At 38.3% G+C, this 24,003-nt stretch overlaps 1 protein-coding gene across 1 annotated transcript in view; it reads right to left on the bottom strand.

The window, feature by feature from the left end:
• LOC111139286 (WD repeat domain 43) overlaps positions 1 to 24,003 on the bottom strand; it is a 47,077-nt gene that overhangs the window by 15,869 nt on the left and 7,205 nt on the right. The window contains exons 2-11 of the mRNA XM_022491522.1: positions 22,509 to 22,646; positions 19,622 to 19,743; positions 15,094 to 15,214; positions 14,194 to 14,333; positions 8,886 to 8,988; positions 8,268 to 8,332; positions 6,195 to 6,366; positions 4,207 to 4,293; positions 3,194 to 3,325; positions 1,299 to 1,430 (exon numbers count right to left, since the gene is read on the bottom strand). Coding sequence (XP_022347230.1) covers positions 1,299 to 1,430; positions 3,194 to 3,325; positions 4,207 to 4,293; positions 6,195 to 6,366; positions 8,268 to 8,332; positions 8,886 to 8,988; positions 14,194 to 14,333; positions 15,094 to 15,214; positions 19,622 to 19,743; positions 22,509 to 22,646 — 1,212 coding nt within the window. The remainder of the gene's footprint in view (positions 1 to 1,298; positions 1,431 to 3,193; positions 3,326 to 4,206; positions 4,294 to 6,194; positions 6,367 to 8,267; positions 8,333 to 8,885; positions 8,989 to 14,193; positions 14,334 to 15,093; positions 15,215 to 19,621; positions 19,744 to 22,508; positions 22,647 to 24,003) is intronic.

Here is a 24,003-nt window from a genome sequence, read left to right as displayed (position 1 = left end):
TATTGTGAGAGTTAAACAGAGATGTATTTATGGATAAAATGAGTGTCCCTATGCTTCACTATAACCTGAGGAAGCCTGTGGGCAGATAGATGACACAAGGACAGAAAGATATGGCTAGTGTTGATAATTTCTGAAACTGAGTGATGAGTTCATGGGGGTCCACTCTAGTAATTTTTAAATGTTTTGAAATGATTCTTTAAAAAAAAAAATTGGTAGCTAATTTAGTTGTACTACTGAGAAAGGTTTCAAAGGACAGTTAAGGAGATAATGGCAGATAAGTCATATTACATTTTAAAAACATTGTCCATTGTTTTCCATAGCTTATTTTTCACCTAGGTTTCTATGCCATGTTAACCAAAAACCACTTTCCAAATTACATACACTCACAAACTACTTTACAAGTAATTTTAAAAGTAATTTTAGAATGTACTGATTTCCCCTCTCATTTTGAAAAATCTAGACACAAATGATATTCCATTTAGATCAAAATATAAATCAGAAAGACACTATTCATAGGTTACCTGAATAAAGTAACGTATGAATAAAGTCACATCAATACTAAGTGGCACCATAATATCACTGAATCACTGAGAATAAATGCACTTAAGAAAATGTAAACTGTTTCAATCTAATCAGGAAATGCTTAAATCTAATTTTTACACTTATTTTTTTTCTACAGACCACTATTAAATTCTGGAGTCTAAGAGGACTAATTAAGTAACTTCATACAAGCAGTCACCAACTTACAAACACAGAAATAATAAATGCCTCCTTTATACAAATTTCTAGTATTTTTAACCTCTAAATACTTCACAACATAACCCCCAACCCTCTTGAATTTTTCCCCCAAACCTCCTACCCATTGCCAAGGTTCCACCTCACCGCCCCCTCTCACGGCCAGGGGGACATAAGTTTCTGGAATCCAGAGTAAAAACTCAGGAACGCATTTTCCTACAGAAAAAAATATAAATTGTGATCTAGAATGCTGAGTATTATAGTTCAGCTACACTATGTTTATAAAGGCTTTTGTGAACTAAAGCCTAAAACCTAATAACAATTCATAACAGTATTTCTATGAGAAAATGCATTCCAGGTTCAAAATAATTTAATACAATGCCTTTGTAGGTTGGTGACTGTCTGTATAGTGCCACCAAGTGATAAATGTTTGACTAGACTCACAAAATATTAAATTCAAAACAGCTACATCACGTGACTATCACTCTGCGTATGCTATGTCAATCACTTTCTAAGAAAAATTAACTGTGTTAATTCATTTTCAAAACTGCCGGAATACTTACATTTAGCATTTCGAAATCATTACTTTCTAAACCCTGTGTGAGAAGAACTGGAAAGCTATTTGTCTGTGGAAGGTCATCCTTTTCTTTCTTTGTATCTATATCCAGTGCTCCCAAGCGCTCTTCAATGCTAATCTGCGAAACAGAAACGATCTATTAATGTTAAACCAGACAAGGCCTAAAGTTGTTTAGTCAAGGGGTAACTGGGTAGTTCCCAGATCGGTGATTCCTAATCCGTTTCCAGATTGTAGTGAAAAAAAAAAAAAACAACTGCCCAAGAAACCATGATGTAAAAACATAATTCATAAACATAGCTATATAAGATTCAAATAAGACAAGCACCTGGCATCTATTACTAAAACACAAGAAAAGACCTATTATGGAAGAAGCTTTGTCATCAGCGTCAGATCTGCAAAAAGGAAACAAGTATTATCAAAAGGAAATTAAAAATAAAGACAACTATGTTGTTTTATTAGTCAGTTCCAAATGGTGGTTTATTTTCTAGAAGATGCTCTACTACAACTAAGTTTCCTTCATAAATACCTAAAATTTAAGTATAAATAAACATGATTCAATTTGCTACACAAAAACTCAATTGTAGGGGTGCCAGGGTGGCGAAGTCACTTAAGCATCTGACATTTGGTTTCAGCTCAGGTGCTGATCTCAGGGTCGTGAGACTGAGCCCAGCATCAGATTCTGCAGTCAGTGCAGTCCGCTTAAGACTCCTTCTCCCTTCCCTCTACCCCTTCTCTGCCACCCCATGCGCACATGCATGTGTGGGCTCTTTAATAATTAAAATCTTAAAAAAAAAAAAAAAAACCGGGGCACCTGGGTGGCTAAGTAGGTTAAAGCCTCTGCCTTCGGCTCAGGTCATGATCTCAGGGTCCTGGGATCGAGCCCCGCATCGGGCTCTCTGCTCAGCGGGGAGCCTGCTTCCCCCTCTCTCTCTGCCTGCCTCTCTGCCTACTTGTGATCTCTGTCTAATAAATAAAACCTTTAAAAAAAAAAACAAAAAAAAACCTTCAATTGTAGAGAACTGATCTCTTATTAAAACAAAATAACCATGTTCTGCCAGCCTCTTAGATTAAAATACAAATGTTCTACAACTACCAAACCAAATAGATAGGCTTTGCCAAAGCTTCCTATTTGGGTTATCTTATCAAAAAGGCAGGAGGAAATTAAAGAATTGGATCTAGGCCAAGCTAAAAAAGTTGGCACATTATTTTTAAATACAGGTACCATGCTATTGAGAAATAATTTTTATGAATAGCTATTCAGCCCCAACCCCCCAGCCAATAAAGATATTTAAAATCGCATAAAGAAATAGAACACTCTTTCTCTAAAGATAGAACAGTTAAAGCTCTAGATCATTTAGGGTGACACACATGAAGGGCTGCAGAGACAAGTACAGTAACCACAGGAAGGAAGGTTTAGGGAGTTGAGAAAAAATGAAATTTATATGCACTTTAAGAGATTATAATGACCATTTCTAAAGACCAACTATCACTAAACTAGCCAGGATTGCTCAGACAGCCAAGAGAAGAGGCATCACTGATAGTCAGCGACATGCGAAACCCAATGGAAATCATCACAGCAAGTCCTGGCTTCTTGTATTCAATTATGTGGTCCAGCTGACCACTGACAATGGCCAAACAGCACCCTCTGTAGTTAGTGCCAGTCTGTCCTCTCCCTTAGCCTTAGAAGCGACCAAGTAAACGTCTCACAGACTACAATCTGGAATTTCAGAACCTATGCTGCTGGGGATGAGAAAGAGGATAACAGCAGCAATCTCAGTGAGTTCCTTAAGTTCCAAGTTTGGCTCTATCCAATATATGTGCTAGGGTCTCACAAGTCATCTTAAATTTCAAACTCAAAAACTGTAAAAGTGATTGCATTACCTCATTCTCCCCCAATTTCCTCTTGCTCTCTACTTCCTCAATTTGTGGAGGAGCAGGCTTGATAGCTGCATGATGACCAGGTACCCCTGGCACCAGAACTTTTGCTTCAGAATTCACCACTGGTGTTCTCACCTGTTGAACACGAACAGCGGGGGTGTGACAAAAAAATGTCTTGGTCCTGGCAAAATTGAGCCCCAACGAGAAAACAGCAGCTAAAAGGTTTTTCTACTGGAAAAATCTAATATAACTTAGTATGTTATGAATTAAAGATAAATTTTAACTGAATGTTGGCAAGTAAGTTTTTAAATTATAATCTGAAAGTTCATAATTTTAAAGTTTTCAATACCAAGTAAGAGTAAAAACCAGGAACATTTACAGATTACAGATTACTTAAAAATGTTAGAGTGAAGTTGTATGTTTTATGACCACCTCCAGGAATCCAGTTGGGCCAGAAATGCTCAGACAGCCAAGAGAAAGGTGTCATCTCTGGAATTCAGCCAGAAGCGAAACCATATATGGATGTCATCATGGCATGTCTTGGCTTTCCTTTTCTCATTAAACTGCCAAACATATGATATCTACATGTAGATACCATGTTATATTCAAAATAAAGTATCAAGATAATAATCTTATACAGTATTCAATTTCAGACCCCTAATTCTAGGCTTTATTCCACCCTTAAATATAAGATTCCTCTCAAAGCTATGCTCCTTTAAATAGTGACATCAGTAAAATAATTTATTGATAAAGGTGATATTTATTTAATGATCATACATGGGGGGAGGGGCTAACTCCAAGGCCTTAAACTTCTACTCATTGTCTATTCATTCATGTATTCAATGTATCACGAGCACAGAAACAAAGTGATTTTATAATCTCGTTACCTGAAAATGATTCCCACCAATTTGTCAAGATTATAAAGAGGATATTAAACAGTCTAAACATAATGTTATATTATAATTCAATTTACCCAAATCTCTTTTTTCTCAACTTCTAGTATGAAATGCACTCACCTTTGTTACAGCTGTTTCTACTTTGGGGGCCCAGCAGTTTGAAATATCTCTTACTAAACACATATGAGATTCTTTGGAATTTAAAGCCTGGGAATATAATTTCAAAGGGGGGGGGGTAACAAGGGAGGAAAAAAAAAAGGAATGTCAAACAAAGCAACTGGGAGTAACATGAAAAGCAAATTCCTACTCATGCATTTTTATAAAAATACAAAAAAGTGCAGAAAGGTTCCCCAAAACTGAGCCACTCAGTCTGACCACCATTCAGACTGATGATGGCAGCAGAGAAAAGTGGAAAAACTCTGAAGATATTAAGCATAATGTGTACTTTCTTCAGTTATGAGCTGCTCAAAATTTTTCACATGTATAGCTTTAAAAAGATCAACAGGCTTTTAAACTGTGACACATTTTAGGGGTGCCTGGTGGCTCCAGTTAGTTGAGTGACTGCCTTTGGCTTAAGTCATTAACCCCGGGGTCCTGGGATCGAGCCCCACACTGGGCTCCCTGCTCAGTGGGGAGCCTGCTTCTCCCTCTCACTCTGCTGCTCTGCCTCCCGTGCTCTCTCTCACTCTGTCAAATAAATAAATAAATAAAGTCTTAAAAAAAAAAAAAAAAGGTAACAGATTTTAAAGAAAACATTCCCATCTGTCACCCTTGTAAAGAACAGTCTAGGCTACAGGATGCCTGGGTGGCTCAGTGGGTTAAAGCCTCTGCCTTCAGCTCAGGTCATGATCTCAGGGTCCTAGGATCGAGCCCCGCATAGGGCTCTCTGCTCAGCAGGGAGCCTACTTTCCCCCCTCTCTCTCTGCCTGCTTCTCTGCCTGCTTTTGATCTCTGTCAAATAAATAAGTAAAATCTTTAAAAAAAAAAAAAAAAAAGCAGTCTAGGCTAAAAAAGAATGGCCCTACCCTAAAACTTCCTACTGCTATACTTTTCACAAGCAGGTCAAACACAGCACTGCTAAAGAACAAAAATGTTCTAGGGTGGACCTCTACATCCTGATGTGGTACTGAACAGGGGACAATCAGACACAGCAAAGTACATGATACCCATACCCCTGAGGCTTTAAGGTTATATCTAATTCTCTGTAACCATATAACAAATCCATATCCGGAAGGACACAAAACAAGCAGGAAACAATGGCTTTATGGGCAGAGGAGACTTAGGGAATCCACATATGGCAAAAGGACTTAGGTGTACAGCTTAACAAGCCTGTCTCTTTTTTTTATTAAACCATAACCATGTGTTAAATTTCCTAAACGCAAACAGTTAAACTCAACAAGAGCTTAAATTTAAGTTTTAATTAAATGCGAGTTTAAATTAAACTCAACAGGAGTTTGCTTGGGCATGTACTATTCCACTCATCATCTCCCAGAGGGCCTTACTGAGTAAAAGCAGTACAAACACAAGCTGAAGAAATCATCTATTGGACATGCTCAAACTCACTGGAAGTCTTCAAAGAAAATTTCTGTAATCAAAAAGTTAAGTGACTAAAACAACCCATTACATTTCCACAGAGAAAATTCAATGAGTACTGTTACTAAGGGCTCTTTCATTAAGATTTAGCTTTTGGATAACTGGGCAAAATCCACTCCTACCTATGCTGATCAGAGTATTTGCCACTAGGGACGTGGAGCTACTGAGCACTTGAAATGAGGCTATTCCAAACTGAAATGTGCTTGTTAGTGAAAATATACACCAAGTATCAAAGACATAATACCAAATAAAGGAGAGAAATAAAATATCTCAAATAATTTTTCATACTGACTCAGGATTAAAATATTTTGGATACCCTGGGCTAAGTAAAATTAAATACATAGCTCTCACAAACTAAAATAAACCACTCAATGAAAGGTCCTTCAGTTAAGGGAAAATACAGGACTTCTTTTTAAGGATTCCAATAAGCAGACCAATGAATCATTTTGAAATCATTTTTTTCCCATGGCCTTGCCGATGCTGCATTGCTCTGCGCCAGGGTAGCATTTACGTACCACTCGCTCAATGACGGGCTGAAACCAATTGCCATATACAAGCAACAGTGACATTTTGTCTGAGCAAAAACCAGCTGCTAGAATAGGGATGGGTTTTGGTGTTGATTTCTTGCCTTTCCCAGGTGTTGCTATCTGAATTGTGCAGTTTGAAGTCAAAGGCTTTTTGCAGTATCTACAAGTGAAAAAAAATTAATTAGAAAATTTGAAGTAACACCTCACAAGAATGCTTTGAAGTTGGCATCAAGTCAGGAAATGTAACCTTCCTGTGGCCTCCACACTATAACCGTGACCAGGGTCACCACAGCAGCAGTGTTGCTGTCAAGACCTCACTATCATATCTGCCTGGAGACCACATACCCTTCTATCCCACTGTCAAGCCCCAAAAGGGGCCCAAGCTCCAAGTGCTCTCTTGCTGCCTTGAGCTTGAACCCTAGATGACTCTCTACATGTGTTCCAATCAGCCCCATCCCCAATTGTTTCCAACCCCCAGAAGCCTCACTATGATCTCTGCAATACAGTTCGGGGAGCAAAATTATCAGCAAAGCGTAATCAACAGAATCTCATCCTCAATTTCTTCTTTAAGGGTTTTCTTCACCTTCTCGCTCTACGCTATCTCATCAGGGCAAATCTCCCAAGTTGCAGCTGTTTTCCCTCCATACTCTTTGTGTCAGAAAGGACATGATTTAAGTGTGTTCCTTGTTCTTCACGAATATTTTAAGACAAGCAGTCTCCCTCTTTCACCTTTATAACCTTGGAAAGTATTGTCACCAGATACCAGCTATCCCCCTCTCCTGCTGTCACCCAGTGATTTCTGGGTCACTACCCCCCTTATTTCTTAGAGATTCTAGTGGCTCCACTGTCATTCCGTCCAACATTTTAAGTGGTCTCCATAACCACCACACAGGTTGATTATCTTTCTGACATACTATCCTCCCAGTTCCGAACCCTTCCCACCTCCAACAACCATGGCCACTCACACCATACACATATCACCAGTAAGTACACCGCACTATCCCTATCTTTCCAACTCACTCCCCTTAATTAAGCGGACCCCACAATCATCTCTATCCAGGACTTCTGGCCTCTGCTTTGGCTTTTGATCCCTCTGTAGTCTATTCTCAACACATCAGACAGGAAGACTTAAACCCTAATGTCTTAATACTTAGGTTAAACCTCATCAATCTTCTGCATAAAAGCAATGGCTTACTACTATTGCCCAAGGAGAGGGGCCCAAGTCCTCACTGCAGCCCACTACTTCTGGGCCCAAGTATATATTCCACATACACGTAATTAAATGCCTCAAGTGTTACACACAAACTGTTCACAGTAACCTCTACAGAGCATAACTCAATGGAGGGAGAATTAGGCTTTATAATCAACTGCCTATACAACCAAATGTTTTAAAATAATGTTTTATGTTTTTGTAACTATTTTATATTTAAATAAATTGCTACACTAGGATTGTAAAAGGAAGGATACCAACTTCACAAAAAGTTGAAACCATTTTAAAATTTACATGACTGAGTCTTAGATCATGTTTATAGAGTAAAGCAAAGATTGGAAAACTTTCTATAGAGAGCAGATATTTTAATTTTGGGGGGCCACATGTGGTCAGACTGATTTCACCCACAGATCAAAATTTACTGAGCCTTGGTCTATAACTACTACACATCCCAGCAGCAACATTCCCTTCTATTCACCAAAACACTAGCATTACCGTGTTTCACTGATCCACATATGTATTACCAAAGTTAGAAACTAAGGTCTTACCAAGATCACAAGCTAAGTTTTCCAAATGAACCACTTTCTTTTTAAAATGTATTATCAGAATGGCCAACATTTACGAAAGCATGTATTGTAAAACTACTTTACTAACCACAAACATGAAGAAATGGTCCATGACTCCAAAAACTCGAGTTCTTACTGGGAATGTATGTACTCATACAGATAAAGAATAATGCTTTCAAAATAATCTAACTGAAAAGGAATATAATGCAAAAAATATTGAGGTGGGAATAAAAAGGAGTAACAAATTAGGAAAAGAAAATAAACTTGACGTGAGAAATTTCTTACCCATTTAGTATGTGTTCAAAAAGATGAACTTGACCATCTCTGCAAACAACAGCTAACTTGACAGGCTAAAAGAAAAATTTAACTGATTACTCTAATGGGTTAATATACTTCAACCTACTCTAACGGATAACTGTTTTAGTAACTTACCAAACTTCAACTATTCTTCCCCCCCTCCTTTAAATAACCATAGAGAAAGTTAGAACACCAAGGTTGCACAACTCCTGCATTTAAAAATCATACTGTCATCAAAATGACAACTGGAGTTGTTGTTGTAAAGCTTAGAAATAAAAGTTTAGGGGAAGAAGAGAATAGCCTGCAAGTCAGAGGAGCAAAGTCACTACTACCAAGTGCGGAGACTGACAAAAGGGACTTGGCAGGTCCTGCACAGCAGAGCAGTCAGGATCGCTGAAAATGCCTCTGCACGCTGACCCCTCCCCTCACAAGTGCACCCTGACGATTGAATGCTCACTCTGGACAGTCTAAGATTTTTGCTATATTTTCTTCTCCCTCCCTCGTGTCCCCTTCTTTCCCAAATCATTAAATCATCAAAACACTAATTTTATAATAATACAATATGTGAAATTCAAAAAACAAATTCTCAAAAATCAAGCCATTTACCTCTTCCTTATTTTCTGACAAAGTCAGATCAATATAGACAGGTTCGTCTGTAACTGTAAAAGACATCACTGCATTCTTTTCTTTGTTTTCTGACCGGACCTGCCTAGATAACAAAACCAATGATTAGATAAAAAGAAATTAAAAAAAAAAAAAAAAAAAAAAAAAAAAGATGAGCACCTATGGGGAGTCACAGCATTAGATTCACCACAGCTTTTGCATCTTGAAAGCCAAGTAAGGGGACTACAGATCAAACTTAGTGACCCATCTGTGTCACCGCCATTTAACATGGCTGTAGGGAAAAGAAAAAGCACTAATGCATTTATGCAGATTTAAACAATGAGTAATGTTCTCTATTCTTTTTCATGAATCTATTTGCCTTTTTTTTTTTAAAGATTTTATTTATTTATTTGTCAGAGAGAGAGAGAGAGAGAGCGAGCACAGGATGGCAGGCAGAGGGAGAGGGAGAAGCAGGTTCCCTGACGAGCAAGGAGCCCAATGTGGGACTCGATCCCAGGACGCTGGGATCTTGACCTGAGCCGAAGGCAGCTGCTTAACAACTGAGCCACCCAGGCGTCCCTCTATTTGCCTATCTTGATGCCAATACCACACTATATCGTTTATTGTAGCTTGTTAAGTCAGGAAATCAGGCAATGTGAGCCCTCCAACTTTTTTCTGCTTTTTCAACGTTGTTTTGGTTCCTCTAGGTTCTCTGCATTTCCATTTGAATTTTAAAATTAGACTGTCAATGCCTACAAGAGTCTTCTAAGATTTTGAATGTTCACATTGAACCTACAGATTAATCTGAGGAGAATTTTTATCATAGCACACGAAGAAAAGAGTCCAGAAATAGACCCACAAATATATTTACCCAAATGATCCTCATTATTTGTTGATTCCTTGTTTGAGAATTTGTCTACTTGCTAAAATTTATTTGTACACCCCCAAAGCAGTATTTGTGGAACTTCCAAGGTCTTTAACAGGTATGTTCAGAGCAGTGAAATTAAGAGTTGCCAACAATGTTAAACAAGGCTATATGCTCTTATTTCAGCTCTCATACTATATAGTAGTAAGTATTATAAGTATTACTTAGAATACTTAAAAGATTCTTTCTAGTGCCACTTTTTTTGCTTTTATTTTTTTGTTGATTTCACTGTTTAAAACATCCCCCAAGTATAGTGCTGAAGTGCTGTCTAGCGTACTTAAGAGAAAAAAGCTGATATTCCTTATGGAAAACAGCTAGGTAAACTCTGTTCTGACATGAATTAATGAACTATAGATATATATATATATAAAATTATTGTGTTGTGTATATGTATATTATAGTATGTGTATATAGTTATACACAGCAAGTTTTGTGTGTGTGTGTGTGTATAAAATGAAGTATTTTTAATAGAAACACATAAAACAAAGTTACGTATTGATTAGATGACAAAGATGTGACCGACGCTTGCAGAAACCTAACCCTGTATTTCCCAGATGAATAAATAGTTCAGTATCACCAACTCAGTGCTCATGAGGATTTTATACAACATAACTACTGCAAATAATGAGGACTGTATGTGAATACCCATGTATATATGCAAAACCAGTTCACTGTAAATAGTCTTTTCAAAAAATGGCACTGGGACCACTGGATAGTTTCAATACCAAAACACACATTTCCTTTCATTCCTTGAGAATGCAAACTTGTGCAGCCATACTGGAAAACAGCATGCAGGTTCCTCAAAAAGTGATCCCAGCAATCGCACTACAAGGTATTTACCCAAAGAATACAAAAATGAATTCAAAGGGATACATGCACCCTGATGTTGTTATAATAACAAGTATCTACAGTAGCCAAATTATGCGAACAGCCCAAATGTCCATCGACTGATCAATGGACAAAGATGTGATACATACACACACACACTACATTCAATACGGAGTATTACTCAGCCATAAAAAAGAATGAAATCTTGCCATTTGCAATGACATGGGTGGAGCCTGCTTAAGATTCTCTCTCGGGGCGCCTGGGTGGCTCAGTAGGTTAAAGCCTCTGCCTTCAGCTCAGGTCATGATCCCAGAGTCCTAGGATCGAGCTCCATATCGGGCTCTCTGCTCAGCAGGGAGCCTGCTTCCTCCTCTCTCTCTCTCTCTCTTTCTGTCTGCTTCTCTGCCTATAAATAAATAAAATCTTTAAAAAAAAAAAAAAAAAGATTCTCTCTCTGCCCTGCACCCACCCCCTGCCACACACTGCTCTCAGGAAAAAAAAAAAAAAAAAAATGGAGTACACTTGTGATGAGCACCAGGTGCCATATGGAAGTGTTGAGTCAGAATATTATACACCAGATTAGTATTACACTGCATGTTAACTACATACACACTGGAATTTATATAAAACTTAAAAAAAAAAAAAGAGCCATGCATCCTTACACCATCTACAGAAAATAAAACAGACCACAAAATCAAATTTAAGACTTAAAACTAAAACTTTCAAAAGAAAACCTTTGTGACCTTGGATTAAGCAAAGATCTCTAAACATGATCTGGACTTCATCAAAATTAAAAAACTTCTTCTCTTCAAAAAGATACGCTATATACTAGAAGAAAATATTTGCAAAGTGCATACCTGATTAATGGGTTTATATTCAGAATATACACACAATTCTCAAAACTCAGTAAGAAAACAAACCCAATAACAGACCAAAATATTTGAATAGACACTTCATCAAAAAACATATCCAGACAGCAAATAGGCACATAAAGATTCTCAACATCAGTGGTCATTAGGGAAATACAAATTAAAACCACACTAGGGTACATACCTATTAAAATGGCTAAAATTAAATGAGTACATCAAGTATTGGTGAGAGTATGAATTCACACTCTTAAACACAGCTGGTTAGAATATAAAATGGTATAATCACTTTGAAAAAACTTGACAATTTCTTTTTTCATAGGCCCTATGCTCAGAGTGGGGCTTGAAGTCACAACCCTAAAATCAAGAGTCATGTGCTCTGACAGAGACAGCCGGGCGCCCAAATTTGGCAATTTCTTAAAAAGTTAAATATACACCTATCATATGATCCCCCCGCACTGCACTCCTATGTATTTATTTACCCAAGAAAAGTGAATCCTATGTCTATACAAAGATTTCTACACAAATGTCCATTTATTTGTAATGTCCCAAACATGTCAGTAAGCCTGGTGACCGGAGTGGGGATGAGGGTGGTAAACGGATATGAAGAAACTCTTAGGAGCAATGCACCTGGTCACTGTCAATTGTGATAACAATTTATGAATATATACATATGTTAAACTTCATCAGATTGTATACTTTGAATATGTGCTATTTATTCATAACCCCTAGAAACAGGAGAATGGTGGACCCCAGGTCCTGTAGAACAAGAAAAATGGAGAGAGGCTGTTGGTACAGCCTTTCATGTACAAACCTTTCATGGTACAAACTTTCAATTATAAAATGAGTAAGGTCTGGAGATCTAATGTACAACATGGTGATTATAGTTAACAATACTGTATTATATACTTCAAAGTTACTAAGAAAATAGATATTAAAACATTCTTGCCAGGGTCTGGGGACTAAGCCCCATAATGGGCTCCCTTGCTCAGCAGGGAGTTTGCTTCTCCCTCTCCCTCTGTCCACCCCTGACTTGTGTGCATGTACATACGCACTCTAATAAATGAAAAATAAAATTTAAAAGAATAAAAGACTGAAACACCTGAGTAATATCAGGAGGCATTGGTGGTGTATTTTAACTTTCTGGCTTTACTAATACATAGAACTAAAAGGAATTATCCCAATAGGCACATCTCAAAATCCAAACACAGGACAGAAAACCAACACAATGTGATTATCAGAGGCGTAATTAGGAACTACGGCTCAGATAATTCGAAGGTGAACAGAGGTCCACACTGGGCCTCATGAACCTGTCCCCAGCCAACTATGTCAGGATTATATATCTGATGAGGCCCACTTCTATTTGAATATAATTTGGTGCAAATTCATAATAACTTTATATGGTCAAGAACATCCTCAAATGATTACTAAGATGAGAAACTGCATGTTGTTTAAATCTTCATTATTTAAAAAAAAAAAAAACAACCTTCACCATCAGATCTTATAAAATCTAAGAAAACTCTTATTTTTCTTAAAATTAAAAACTTTCTGATAGCTGTTTAATACTAAGTTAATTTTTACTTTTAAAAGTAGTGTCAGGGGCACCTGGGTGGCTCAGTGGATTAAAGCCTCTGCCTTCGGCTCAGGTCATGATCCCAGGGTCCTGGGATCGAGCCCCGCATCGGGCTCTCTGCTTAGCAGGGAGCCTGCTTCCTCCTCTCTCCTTTCTCTGCCTGCCTCTCTGCCTACTTGTGATCTCTGTCAAATAAATAAATAAAATCTTAAAAAAAAAAAAAAAAAGTAGTGTCAGGTTTCACTCATATGTGGAATATAAGGAACAGAGCAGAGGACGACAGGGGAAGGGAGGGAAAACTAAATGGGAAGAAATCAGAGAGGGAGACAAACCATGAGAGATACTTAATTCCAGGAAACAAAAGGTTGTGGAAAGGGAGGTGTGAGGGGTATGGGGCAACTGGGTGAGGGGCACTAAGGAGGGCATGTGATGTAATGAGCACTGGGTGTTATTACACAACTAATAAATCTTATCAAAAACAAAGTACTATAAGTTGGCTAATTGAATTCAAATAAGTAAGTAAATAAATAAGTAGTGCCAAGGGTGCCTGGCTGACTCAGTCAATAGAGCACATGACTCTTGATTTTGGGGTTGTAAATTCAAGCCCCACACTGGTTGTCAACTACTTAAAATCTCAAAAAAAAAAATTTTTTTTAAAAAGGGAGTTCCAAGGAAAATTAGGAACAGCAACCATTGCAAAAAGCAAAAAAAGGGGGGGGGGGGGCAACTGGGGATTTTCATACAAAGCCAAGGAATTAAATGTCCTCAGTAAAACATCAGTAAGTAGACATTACTGCTAACCCAGAAGTCGTATCTTCTTCAACAAAATCAGAGATTATCCCAAATTTTTTAAAGGTTATTTATAATTTGCCCAGTCACAAAAATATTCAGACTGTTCTACCTCTAAACAAGCAAAGAGGAGGTTCTATCATATAATGATCTTAAATTTTTCTCATGAAGATCGGTTTTTTAGGCAGGCTCAATTCTTCATTACCTGTCAAGGTAAATCTAATACTAAATACAATAAAGTAAGACTCACATTCATCACTTGTATTAACCATACAAGTTGACACATTCTTTCAAGGCAATGCTACCTCCCAGATCCAAAAGACTACATACCAGACATTGAGTAACCGGTCGTGTACTGCTCCAGACAAGAAATAAAGACCAGTGATTCCATCAAAGGGCTGGCTCTCATTAGGAGGTCTGACAGTAGTGAAGATGAGTGTCGAAACTGGCGTTGCATGGCCTGTGAAGTGCTGGAGAAAGTTAAATCTCATTTAGGAGAGAGCACATTGCAGTAAAAAAATTAAAGAGTCCATGTGGACCATAAGCAATATGTATGATCCATATCCGAAATCAGAACTCCAGATAAAGGTAACAGCTAAATTTAATTCTGAGCAACTGAGGCTATTTGTGCTACATTCTCTCACTTTTAAAAATTCCATCTGAAAATACTGAAAAATCACAATGTCTTTCTCTTATGGTCCTACCCACAATCTTTCTTTCTTCCATTTTTGCATTAAAGATCCACTTAATTCCATCCATATTTAAAGGGGTGCCTGGGTGCTCAGACACAGCCAAGGAATTGTAGGTCCTCATTTTACTCTCAGTGAGTCGAAACCACAATTTTAGGGCATCATCACAGCACCAAAAGTACACCCCTGAGCACACTCAAAACATAACACTACATCTCCGCAGTCAAATACTATAAATGTACTACATGCTGGAGGTAAGCTAGAAACCAAAACTATTATCATTACACAGCAGAATAAAAGATTTTTAATTCAAATTCTACTTATTTGTTCTACTCAAATGCACGTGAAATGAATACATCTAACTTATTTAGTACCAACAAACCAGGTTTGGAAACTAACTTTTATCTACTGATTCTATTACTTGATATGCCTGAAAACAAATCTGTATTCTTAAAACAATATGCTACAGTTCAGACTTACTGTCCTGCTCCATACTTACTCTAGATGACTGTTAGGTTTACAACTAATTTGATTCACTCACTCTGTAGATTTCTTTGGTCTCCAAAACCCACAGTTTGATTGTTCGACCAGCTGAAAGCAACATCTTTCCATCTGGGCTGATACACAGGGAGCTGACACTGCTATTGTCGCCTTTCCATTTGCTGTTTTGTGAAGAGAAACAAAAACGTCTCAATGAATAGGGAGAAAACTTTACTGAGAGCAAAAGGATAGCAAAAAGCAAATCAGGCATTAAAAATATCACTTAAGGTTCTATGCCACATTGCATTCCTTAAAAGCCTGTGTCAAGTGACTAACTGTGGGCACTAAGGTAAAGCCTGCCCAATAAAACAGAGATTCTCAAGAGGTTCCAGAAAATGGAAGAGTAAGAGTTTTAAGAATGTAAAATGGGCAGTTGTGTGCCCTGTGAGGTATACATACATCTATCTACCACATATCTACATATGAGGTAGATTTTAATACCCCGGGAACTATCAGGCTGTGTACCAGGACCACAAGTCCATTGCATCCCTTGGAAAGGACTTCCAAAGCAGTTACAAACCACAAATCATAATGGCAAAAATAACCTGATTTAAATAAATAAAACTTCTGTACCACAAAGTAAGTCATAAATTTAAAAGCAAAAGGCTAAGGGCACCTGCGTGGCTCAGTTGGTTTAGTGTCTGCCTTTGGCTCAGTTCATGATCTCAGGGTCCTGGTATCAAGCCCCGCATCAGGCTCCCTGATCAGCAGGAAATATGCTTCTCTCTCTCCCTCTCCCGCTCCTGCTCTACCCCCTTGAGCTCTCTATCTCAAATAAATAAAATCTTTAAAAGTCAGTAAATAAAAACAAAAAACTTTCTAGCAAAAGGCTAGAAAATATCAAAAATACATACTTTAAGAAAAGGATTAATATTCAGAACACATAAACTCTATATTCAAGAACTAGCTCAAGTTAAAAAAAACTCAAAATAAAAAAACACAAAAGATATAAACAGGTAATTCATACAAGAAATTCAAATTGTCAATAAACATGAAAACACTCAACCTCACTAGTAATCAAGGAGATGCAGCAATAGCGTAGACCTTTTCCCTTACCCTTTCCAGCTCCTAACACTTTGACAATTTCTCATCAATTCCCAGAGCTTCTACATTTTATATTCCCTATTCCACACCTATTCACTTAACATATGTATTAAAAAGAAAAAAAGACAGGATCACCACCTGACAAGCTTCCCTGAATCCATCTCCCCAGTCAGCACTAAAAGGCCGGGACAGAACTAACACCACTGCCACAGCTCCCTCCTATCCCCCATTAAGAACTGCGCAATTTACAGTGTAGCCTCCTACACTGGCATCACCTGGAGACTTACTAGACTTCCAATTCCCAAATCCCAACTGGACCTACTGAATCAGCTCTATCTGCACAAGTAATTCACATGCACACCAGAGCATGAGAAGCTCTAGATTAAAAGATTCCTCTCTAGGAAATATGACTGGTGCCAAAGTAAAAACCCACACATACTGACATTTGAAAGCTTCCCCATCACTCTACAAATGAAGCTCAGCAACTGAGCCACCCACCCACACGAGCCTTCCAATCAGCTTTTTTTTTTTTCCCAATCAGCTTTTTAATGTTTCATTTTCAAATAGTGACAGGCAGCCATCCTCAGTCATTTGAAGAATGCCTTAAACAAAAGACAGAGGCTAAAATCAAATAAAAATCAAAACACAAAAACAAAAACAAAAAACAAGAGGGAGATGATATAAGGAATAAAAGAAAAATACTTTAAATCCTATAATTATCTTCAGAGAGTTAGAAAATATTATATCCATGAAAGAAACATGGTGCAATAAAAAGAAAACGGAGAACAAAAACAAAGCTCCCAGAAGTTAAAAATATGGTTAGAGAAATTTAAAAATTCCCTAGATTTGGAAGATGAAACTGAGGCCATCTTCCCAGTAACAAAAGAAAAGGACAAAAGGGAAAATAGGAGGGAATAAACTTAAGGGATTAGCTCAGGATAAAACATCTAAGTAACAACAGGTTGCACTTAGAGAAAGATCAAAGACAACAGAGGGGTGAAATGGTCAAACACATACTAAAATAAAAAGAACACAAACTCCCGGGCTAAATGGTCCCTTGAGCGCCAATGTAACTCACTGACTAAACATTAAGGACAACTAGTACTGACAGCTAAAAACCAATGAACCAAAATCAAATAAAAAAATAAAAATAAACCAATAAACCAATGCTTCAAAATCCTGAGGGAGAATTATTTCCAACCTATAATTATCTTCAAACTATAAATCAACCATGAGGATACAATAACGGTGCTGGTAGACAAGCAAAATCTCACGAAATTTACCATCTGCATACTTTTCTTAGGAAACTACCGATTGGTGTGTCTTACAAAAAAGAGGAGAGTAACCTAACAAAGAGAAAAATGGGATCCAAGTAATAGAGGCTCCATCTGACAAGAGAATTTTCAGGATGATAATGAAAGAATGTCCCAGGATCATTGCTGTTCAGCAGATCCTGGAGGAAAGCAGAGAAGTCCTCCAAGAAACAGATGAAACTGGAGGGAAGCTGTCAAAAAACAAATGTAACTGATTAATGGATGTGCCCCAAAATAACATGTTACTGTGAGAGTGGAGCTAATGATAAGTATATAGGAAACTAAGCAATGAACAAAAGGTAATTATACACCCCCAAGAAAATAAGAGTTTTATGCCCAGAAATAATATAAACCTGGTAGAGTACAAGGCTCATCTATAATAATATTTAATGCAAACAATGACTAGCCCATCATCAAAAACTGTAATGTACCAATACTTGGAGAACAGAGAGGGGAGAGGCTAGAGGCCGAGAGTTAAATCCTCATCTTCCACAGCAGGAAGTCAACACATAGTACCTAAGATGGAACACAGACTCCATTAACAGCAGCACAAGAGTAACAAGAATGAAGCTGGGAACACAATACCATATGGAACTGTACTGTGGATGAGAGCTCAGGCTCGGATCCAACCTATTTCTCAACTGTAGAGCCCACCACACAGCAGGACAATTAAATCCAACACTGTGTACAAAGTGAACAGAGCCTTGAACACTGGTAGCCCCTATGTGAAGGACCTGACATTATGAACTCTCATCCAGACAGCATTTTAAAAATACAGTTCTAAGGGCCCCACCCCAGACCCAGTGGGGGACAATCTGCACAGGTGTCTCTGACAGTCATCAGTGGGAAACTACTGCCACAGGTAAACGGAGAATCACACTTACTGAAACTCTAGGCAGATGACCTGCTCATCCACACTTCCTGCCCCAAACCCCCTTCAAATTCTAAGCCTCTATCACCACCCCATCTGCTGGGTCTTGCCTTTCATGTATTATTTCAAATTCAACTTCTCTGAAAACTCAAAACCATTTTGTTCTGAACTGTAACTCTATTCACCTAGGAAGTTCACAAAGCTGAAAATGAAGAGCTACATTTAACTTATTTCTGTTACTTAATACCCCCTTCCATGCTACCCAAATGTTCTTAGTTGGTATCTTCATTCTCACTTCCTACTCTTATCATCCCACACTTGAACTACTACAACAACCTGGAACCTGGCCTCTGTGCCTTGTTTTGTTTTGTTTAATGACTTCTCTGCCTTTGAATCAGCTCCTTTCCATTTACTGTACACAATACTGGCAGAGCACCTTTTCCTAAAGCATTATCTTGGTGACTTTATTCCCAGGACATTACCTTCAGTGGTGCTCTCCTGCTTATGACATAGAATCTAAAACTCCAAGAAAATAGTTTTAATGCAGTAGAAAAACACTGTACCAGAATTCAAGATAGTATGAAAGAACTTCTTCCCTGCCACTTATTAGCTTTAAGACCGTGAGTATCATTATCCTTCCTAGTATCATTATCCTATCCTTCCTATCCATCCTCATCTGCCTAAGTTGAACCAATTCAACATTCACTGAACAACTACTATAAAGCTTATCACAGGATTAAGTGCTTGAACCAGAAGAGTAGTCTGAGATTTTTATCTATGACAATTAAGGCCAGACTCTTAAAATACTTTGGCCCATATCCTCTACCAGCCATTATTCCCTAGTATGTAAATCCTCTAAATATTTTACTTCCCTTTCTCCTAGCCTTTAGTCTTGTCATCTCCCCACCACCCTTCCCCCCACTCAAAAGGATTCTCCCACCCTCTTTATCCAAATCTTACCTCTCCTAGAAGGCCCAACTGAAATCTCTTTCCTTCCACCAGGCCTTGCCAATGCTATCCAACTCATTCGACCAGTACTCGCATGCTATCTTACGGTATCTCTTGTGCAATTATTTTACTCTTGTATCATTACTTAACATTCATGTATTAAAATCTTGCATGCCTGGTTTGATTAACAATTCCTTGAAAAGTCTATAACCTCTTTAGTATCTACATTCCTCTCCATGTCCAGTATCAAACTTGACCTACCGCCAAGAACAGTCGATTGGTCCAACTCTAATGCGTTTCCAACAATAACCAAATTACCCCTCCAGTACCATGGAACCCTCAATATTACTCACCACTTTACTTTGCATGTCTGTGTATTCCATTCCACAATATATTTATCATCTGAACAACTATACAAACAGCCATTGTCTTGATGCCACTGTATGCAATTAACCTTGTTGTCATGTCCACCACTCTACAGATTTAAAAAAAAAAAAAAAAGATTAAAAGAAAAAAAAACAGCCTGATATAACATAATTAACACATCCCAGAATCATTACTAACAGTTAAAACAGCCTGATATAACATAATTACACATCCCAGAATCATTACTAACAGTTAACAAAAAAGTCAGGCTTTAACCTAAATAAAACCACCCTAACCTACATCTATCCATTTTTAATATCAAAACTGAAATAAATCATCTATAAACTCATCAAATGTTAACTTTCTCTTCTCTGCCGAAAAAATACACTTCCACATCACAAGACAAAGGATGCTAGTTTTGTTTGTTTTTTAATGATTTTATTTATTTGACAGAGAGAGAGAGAGAGAGACAGTGAGGGAGGGAACACAGGTGGGGGACTGGGAGAGAAGCAAGCCTCCCACTGAGCAGGGAGCCCAGTGTGGAGCTCTATCCCAGATGACTTGAACCAAAGGCAGCCTCTTATCAACTGAACCACCCAGGTGCCCCAAAGGATGCTAATTCTAAATGCCACTTGCTTTTGACAGGTATGCCAGCACTAAGATAAGACAGTGGCCAAAGTCTGTGATTTACAATATACTATTACAACTAAATCCCAAAAAAGCATGCAAGGTAGGTTATAGAATACCCATTCAAGAAATGAGAAGTTCAGCTACTTACCCATGACCACATAACTAGAAGTCAACCTCAGGATGGAACCTCGATTCCAAAGCCTGATCCCCTTCTACTTCACCAATCATAATCCCAACATCCCTTATTCTGATCTTCTTGCTTATTTTTTAATACACTCATTCCCTATTAAAGATTTATATATAATCCCATGAAGTACCAAAATCTAAAAAGGAGTTCTAGGGGCGCCCGGGTGGCTCAGTAACTAAGTGTCCGCCTTTGGCTCGGGTCATGATCCAAGGATCCTAAGGTCGAGCCCCATATCAGGCTCTCTGCTCCACAGAAAGCCTGCTTCTCCCTCTACCATGACCCCTGCTTCTGTTCCCTCTCTTGCCATCTGTCAAATTAAAACAAACAAACAAAAAACTTTAAAAAGGAGTTCTAGGTTTCATTAGCATTATGTCCACATCCACAGTAGTTCAGTAAAGCACCTATCACACTGCATGGATTGTAGGCACCTGTTCACCATAAAAGATTGATCAAATCAAAGGATGGGCTCCCAGCTACAGTGGGGTAAAAGCCTGCATGAGGACAACACTTGACTTGGAGAGGAGGGAGGAAATAAGAGAAATTCCCTTACTATCTATACCTCTAAATGCTTTAATTCGCTTTACAGTTGTATTTTTATAATATTTAACATGAAAATAAGCAACGTACTCTGAAATGCAGATTTAAAATCAGATAAAATTTTTCATATATCAAATCAACTGGGCTTTTGTTAACGTTATTGCTGTTTTAATGGGTATATCCAATGGCGGAAATAATGCTATTGGAATACAGGTACTCTTTCCATTAGTGACACATAAAATTAGGAAAACTTTCAGAAACTATTTGAATACCATGCATAAAAAGTGTTACTCATTAATTACAGGTCAGTAATTTTGGAAATCCATGTAAACAGCAAACAAAATGTGTAACAACAAAAAACTGGAAGGCTCCTTAATGGTCAGTAATAGCTAAATCACCAAGGGACTATCCAATTTAGTGGACTTTAGGCAGTCATTGAAAATGTTTGTAACTAGTTCTTGACAAATACGAAAACTGCTCATGTTGTAATTTAATGGAAAACATCAGGATACAAAATAGATGAGAATTCAATTAAACATATGCACAATGAAATACACACTCTATTAAACATCTCTTGGTGATATCAGAATAATTTTTCCCCTTTTCAACATTAATGTACTTTCAAACTATCTATGGAAAATGTTACTTAAAACAGAAAACATTGATTCATATATACAGAAGCATTCCTATACAAAGACAGAAGTTCAGTGAACGCCAAACAAGTAATGTAACAGACAATGTCCGAAACAAATTATGCTAAGTTAAGTCACTGCCCTGGAGTGCCAAGCTCTCACTCTGCTCTGTGATGCTGGGGCTAGACTCCACAGATCACACTCCTGCTTTGCCAGCTAGATGGCCAGTAGGCACCGCCAATAAGGGGTGCTAGAGACAGACAAGCCTGGAAGAGGAACGAGGGACTTGTTCCATCCTGTCTCCGAGTGTGCATCAGCCCAGCATTTCTTCATCCCAGCAGAGCAATCCTTTTGGTAGAAGCTGAACTCAATATGCAACTGTTCCAACACCTGAGGAACGAGTCTCCCCTTCCTTCCAGGACACCAGCAGTCAGTTAAGAGCTCTGTCCTCAGAGGTCTGGCCCCCAAGCCCATGGGGCCACTCTTCCACAAGGGACCGCAAGCAAAGAGAACATCTGCTCCTCAAAGGTTTGCATTTCAGCAGTAATCCCACCTCCCTCATTTGTTCCCTCATTTGTTCCCTAGAGGTGGTGAGCTCTTTCCTGCAGTCAGTTTGTGGTACTTAGAACGCTTTCTACCCTTTATTTTAAATCTAGCCAACAGTTCTTCATATTCTCACCTGTAACAAGGATTATGTTACCTATTATATTAACAAATATTACTGTTCACAATTTTAAATGTGGGGGCAGAAAAATGCCCCTGTAATAAAGATCCTACAACACTATTCTATTTTGTTTTTAAATCTCTAATGATCAGTTTCCCCATTTCTTTTATATACAATACACACACACACACACACACACACACACACACTTTATCTATACTTACTATCAATTTACTGTGTAATTCTCCTTTTACTGTACTGTATAATAAAATACTACCAACTGCTGTACCAATAGCCAACAAGTCAATCTGGTTACTTGTTCCTATAGCTTCTGATTTCCTTTTTTTCCTCTGGGGACTTTCCTGGGGGGGAAAAAAAAAAGGTTCATTTTGTATTTCAAACACAAGACATCATTAATGCATAAATACAAATGCCCACTAACCCACAAATAAAATGTGACTGCTACCAAAAGACATTTAACTTAAAGATGGGGGGGGGGCGGGGACAGATAACTCACTCTCAAATGCTTTGTTTTTCACTATTTGGGGGGGAAAGAATCACCCCAATGGAAAAGAAGAGCTTATAATTCTCTCTCCCTGTCCCCTACCTCTCTGGAAGGAACGGGAAAAAGAGGACATGCTCCTGGTATTCTCTTAAAAGGTCCAAGCAGCCTCACTGCTGCTTCTACCTCTCAAAAATGAGCCACTTGTGACAGGGCCAAGTGAAGTCTCCATTCCCAAGCAGAGACTACAGATCCATAGCTAAGCAACCAACATTTCCCCTTTTTCCTCCTCATCTCTCCTGTGTTCTAGCTTCGTTCTCAGGAAAGGGGACTCAAAACTTGTTTTTATAAACACACTTTTATTTCAGTCTCAGTCAAAAAACAGTTGGAACTACTGGAGCACAGTAGAAGTTGCCCTAGTGTGTGAGAATTACGGGTTAGTCCGAAAGTTCCATGTGGTCTTAAGTGATCCTAATCACTTAAGAGGCACAAGTTCCAACCTAGTGTCGAATGCCACAAGACTGCTTTGATTTGCTTCAAAAACAGTACTGAAGCTTACAGTCCAAAGACAATCAATGATCACGACTTCAGGGTATTACATCAAAGTTTACAATACTGAAAACATAGAATTTAAGAATTTCTTTACCACATGATGTTTTTTAAATTAAAGCTTGCCAGCCTTGCTTTAGCATAAAGCTCTGAGATATCCATTCTTTTAACATAAAATTGACCATTACCACAGGAAAAAGAACATTTTCTCATTTGTGCAAGATCTTTGCTCTACAGCACAAAGCAGAAGCCCAGGATATCTAAAACTTTGCCTAATCCAAAACACACCAGTGAATTTATGATGTTACAAGTGTATAAAGAGTATCAAGGAGTAGAGATGCCTGGGTGGCTCAGTCTGTTAAGCGTCTGCCTTTGGCTCAGCATCCTGAGCCGGAGTGTCCTGCACTGGCTCCCTGCTCAGTGGAGAGCCTGCTTCTCCCACTGCCTGCTGCTCCCCCGCTTATGTGTGCTCTCTGACAAATAAATAAAATCTTTAAAAAATATATATATATATATTTTAAAAAAAGAATATCGGGGTGCCTGGGGGGCTCAGTGGGTTAAAGCCTCTGCTTTCGGCTCAGGTCATGATCCCAGGGTCCTGGGATTGAGCCCCACATCGGGCTCTCTGCTCAGTGGGGAGCCTCCTCTCTCTCTGCCTGCCTCTCTGC

Source organism: Enhydra lutris, unplaced genomic scaffold (assembly GCF_002288905.1).
Source record: "Enhydra lutris kenyoni isolate GAN:26980312 unplaced genomic scaffold, ASM228890v2 scaffoldscaffold98, whole genome shotgun sequence".
Classification (NCBI taxonomy): Eukaryota; Metazoa; Chordata; class Mammalia; order Carnivora; family Mustelidae; genus Enhydra; species Enhydra lutris.
The sequence above is the reverse complement of the archived record's forward strand: the minus strand, read 5'-3'. Positions and strand labels throughout refer to the sequence as shown.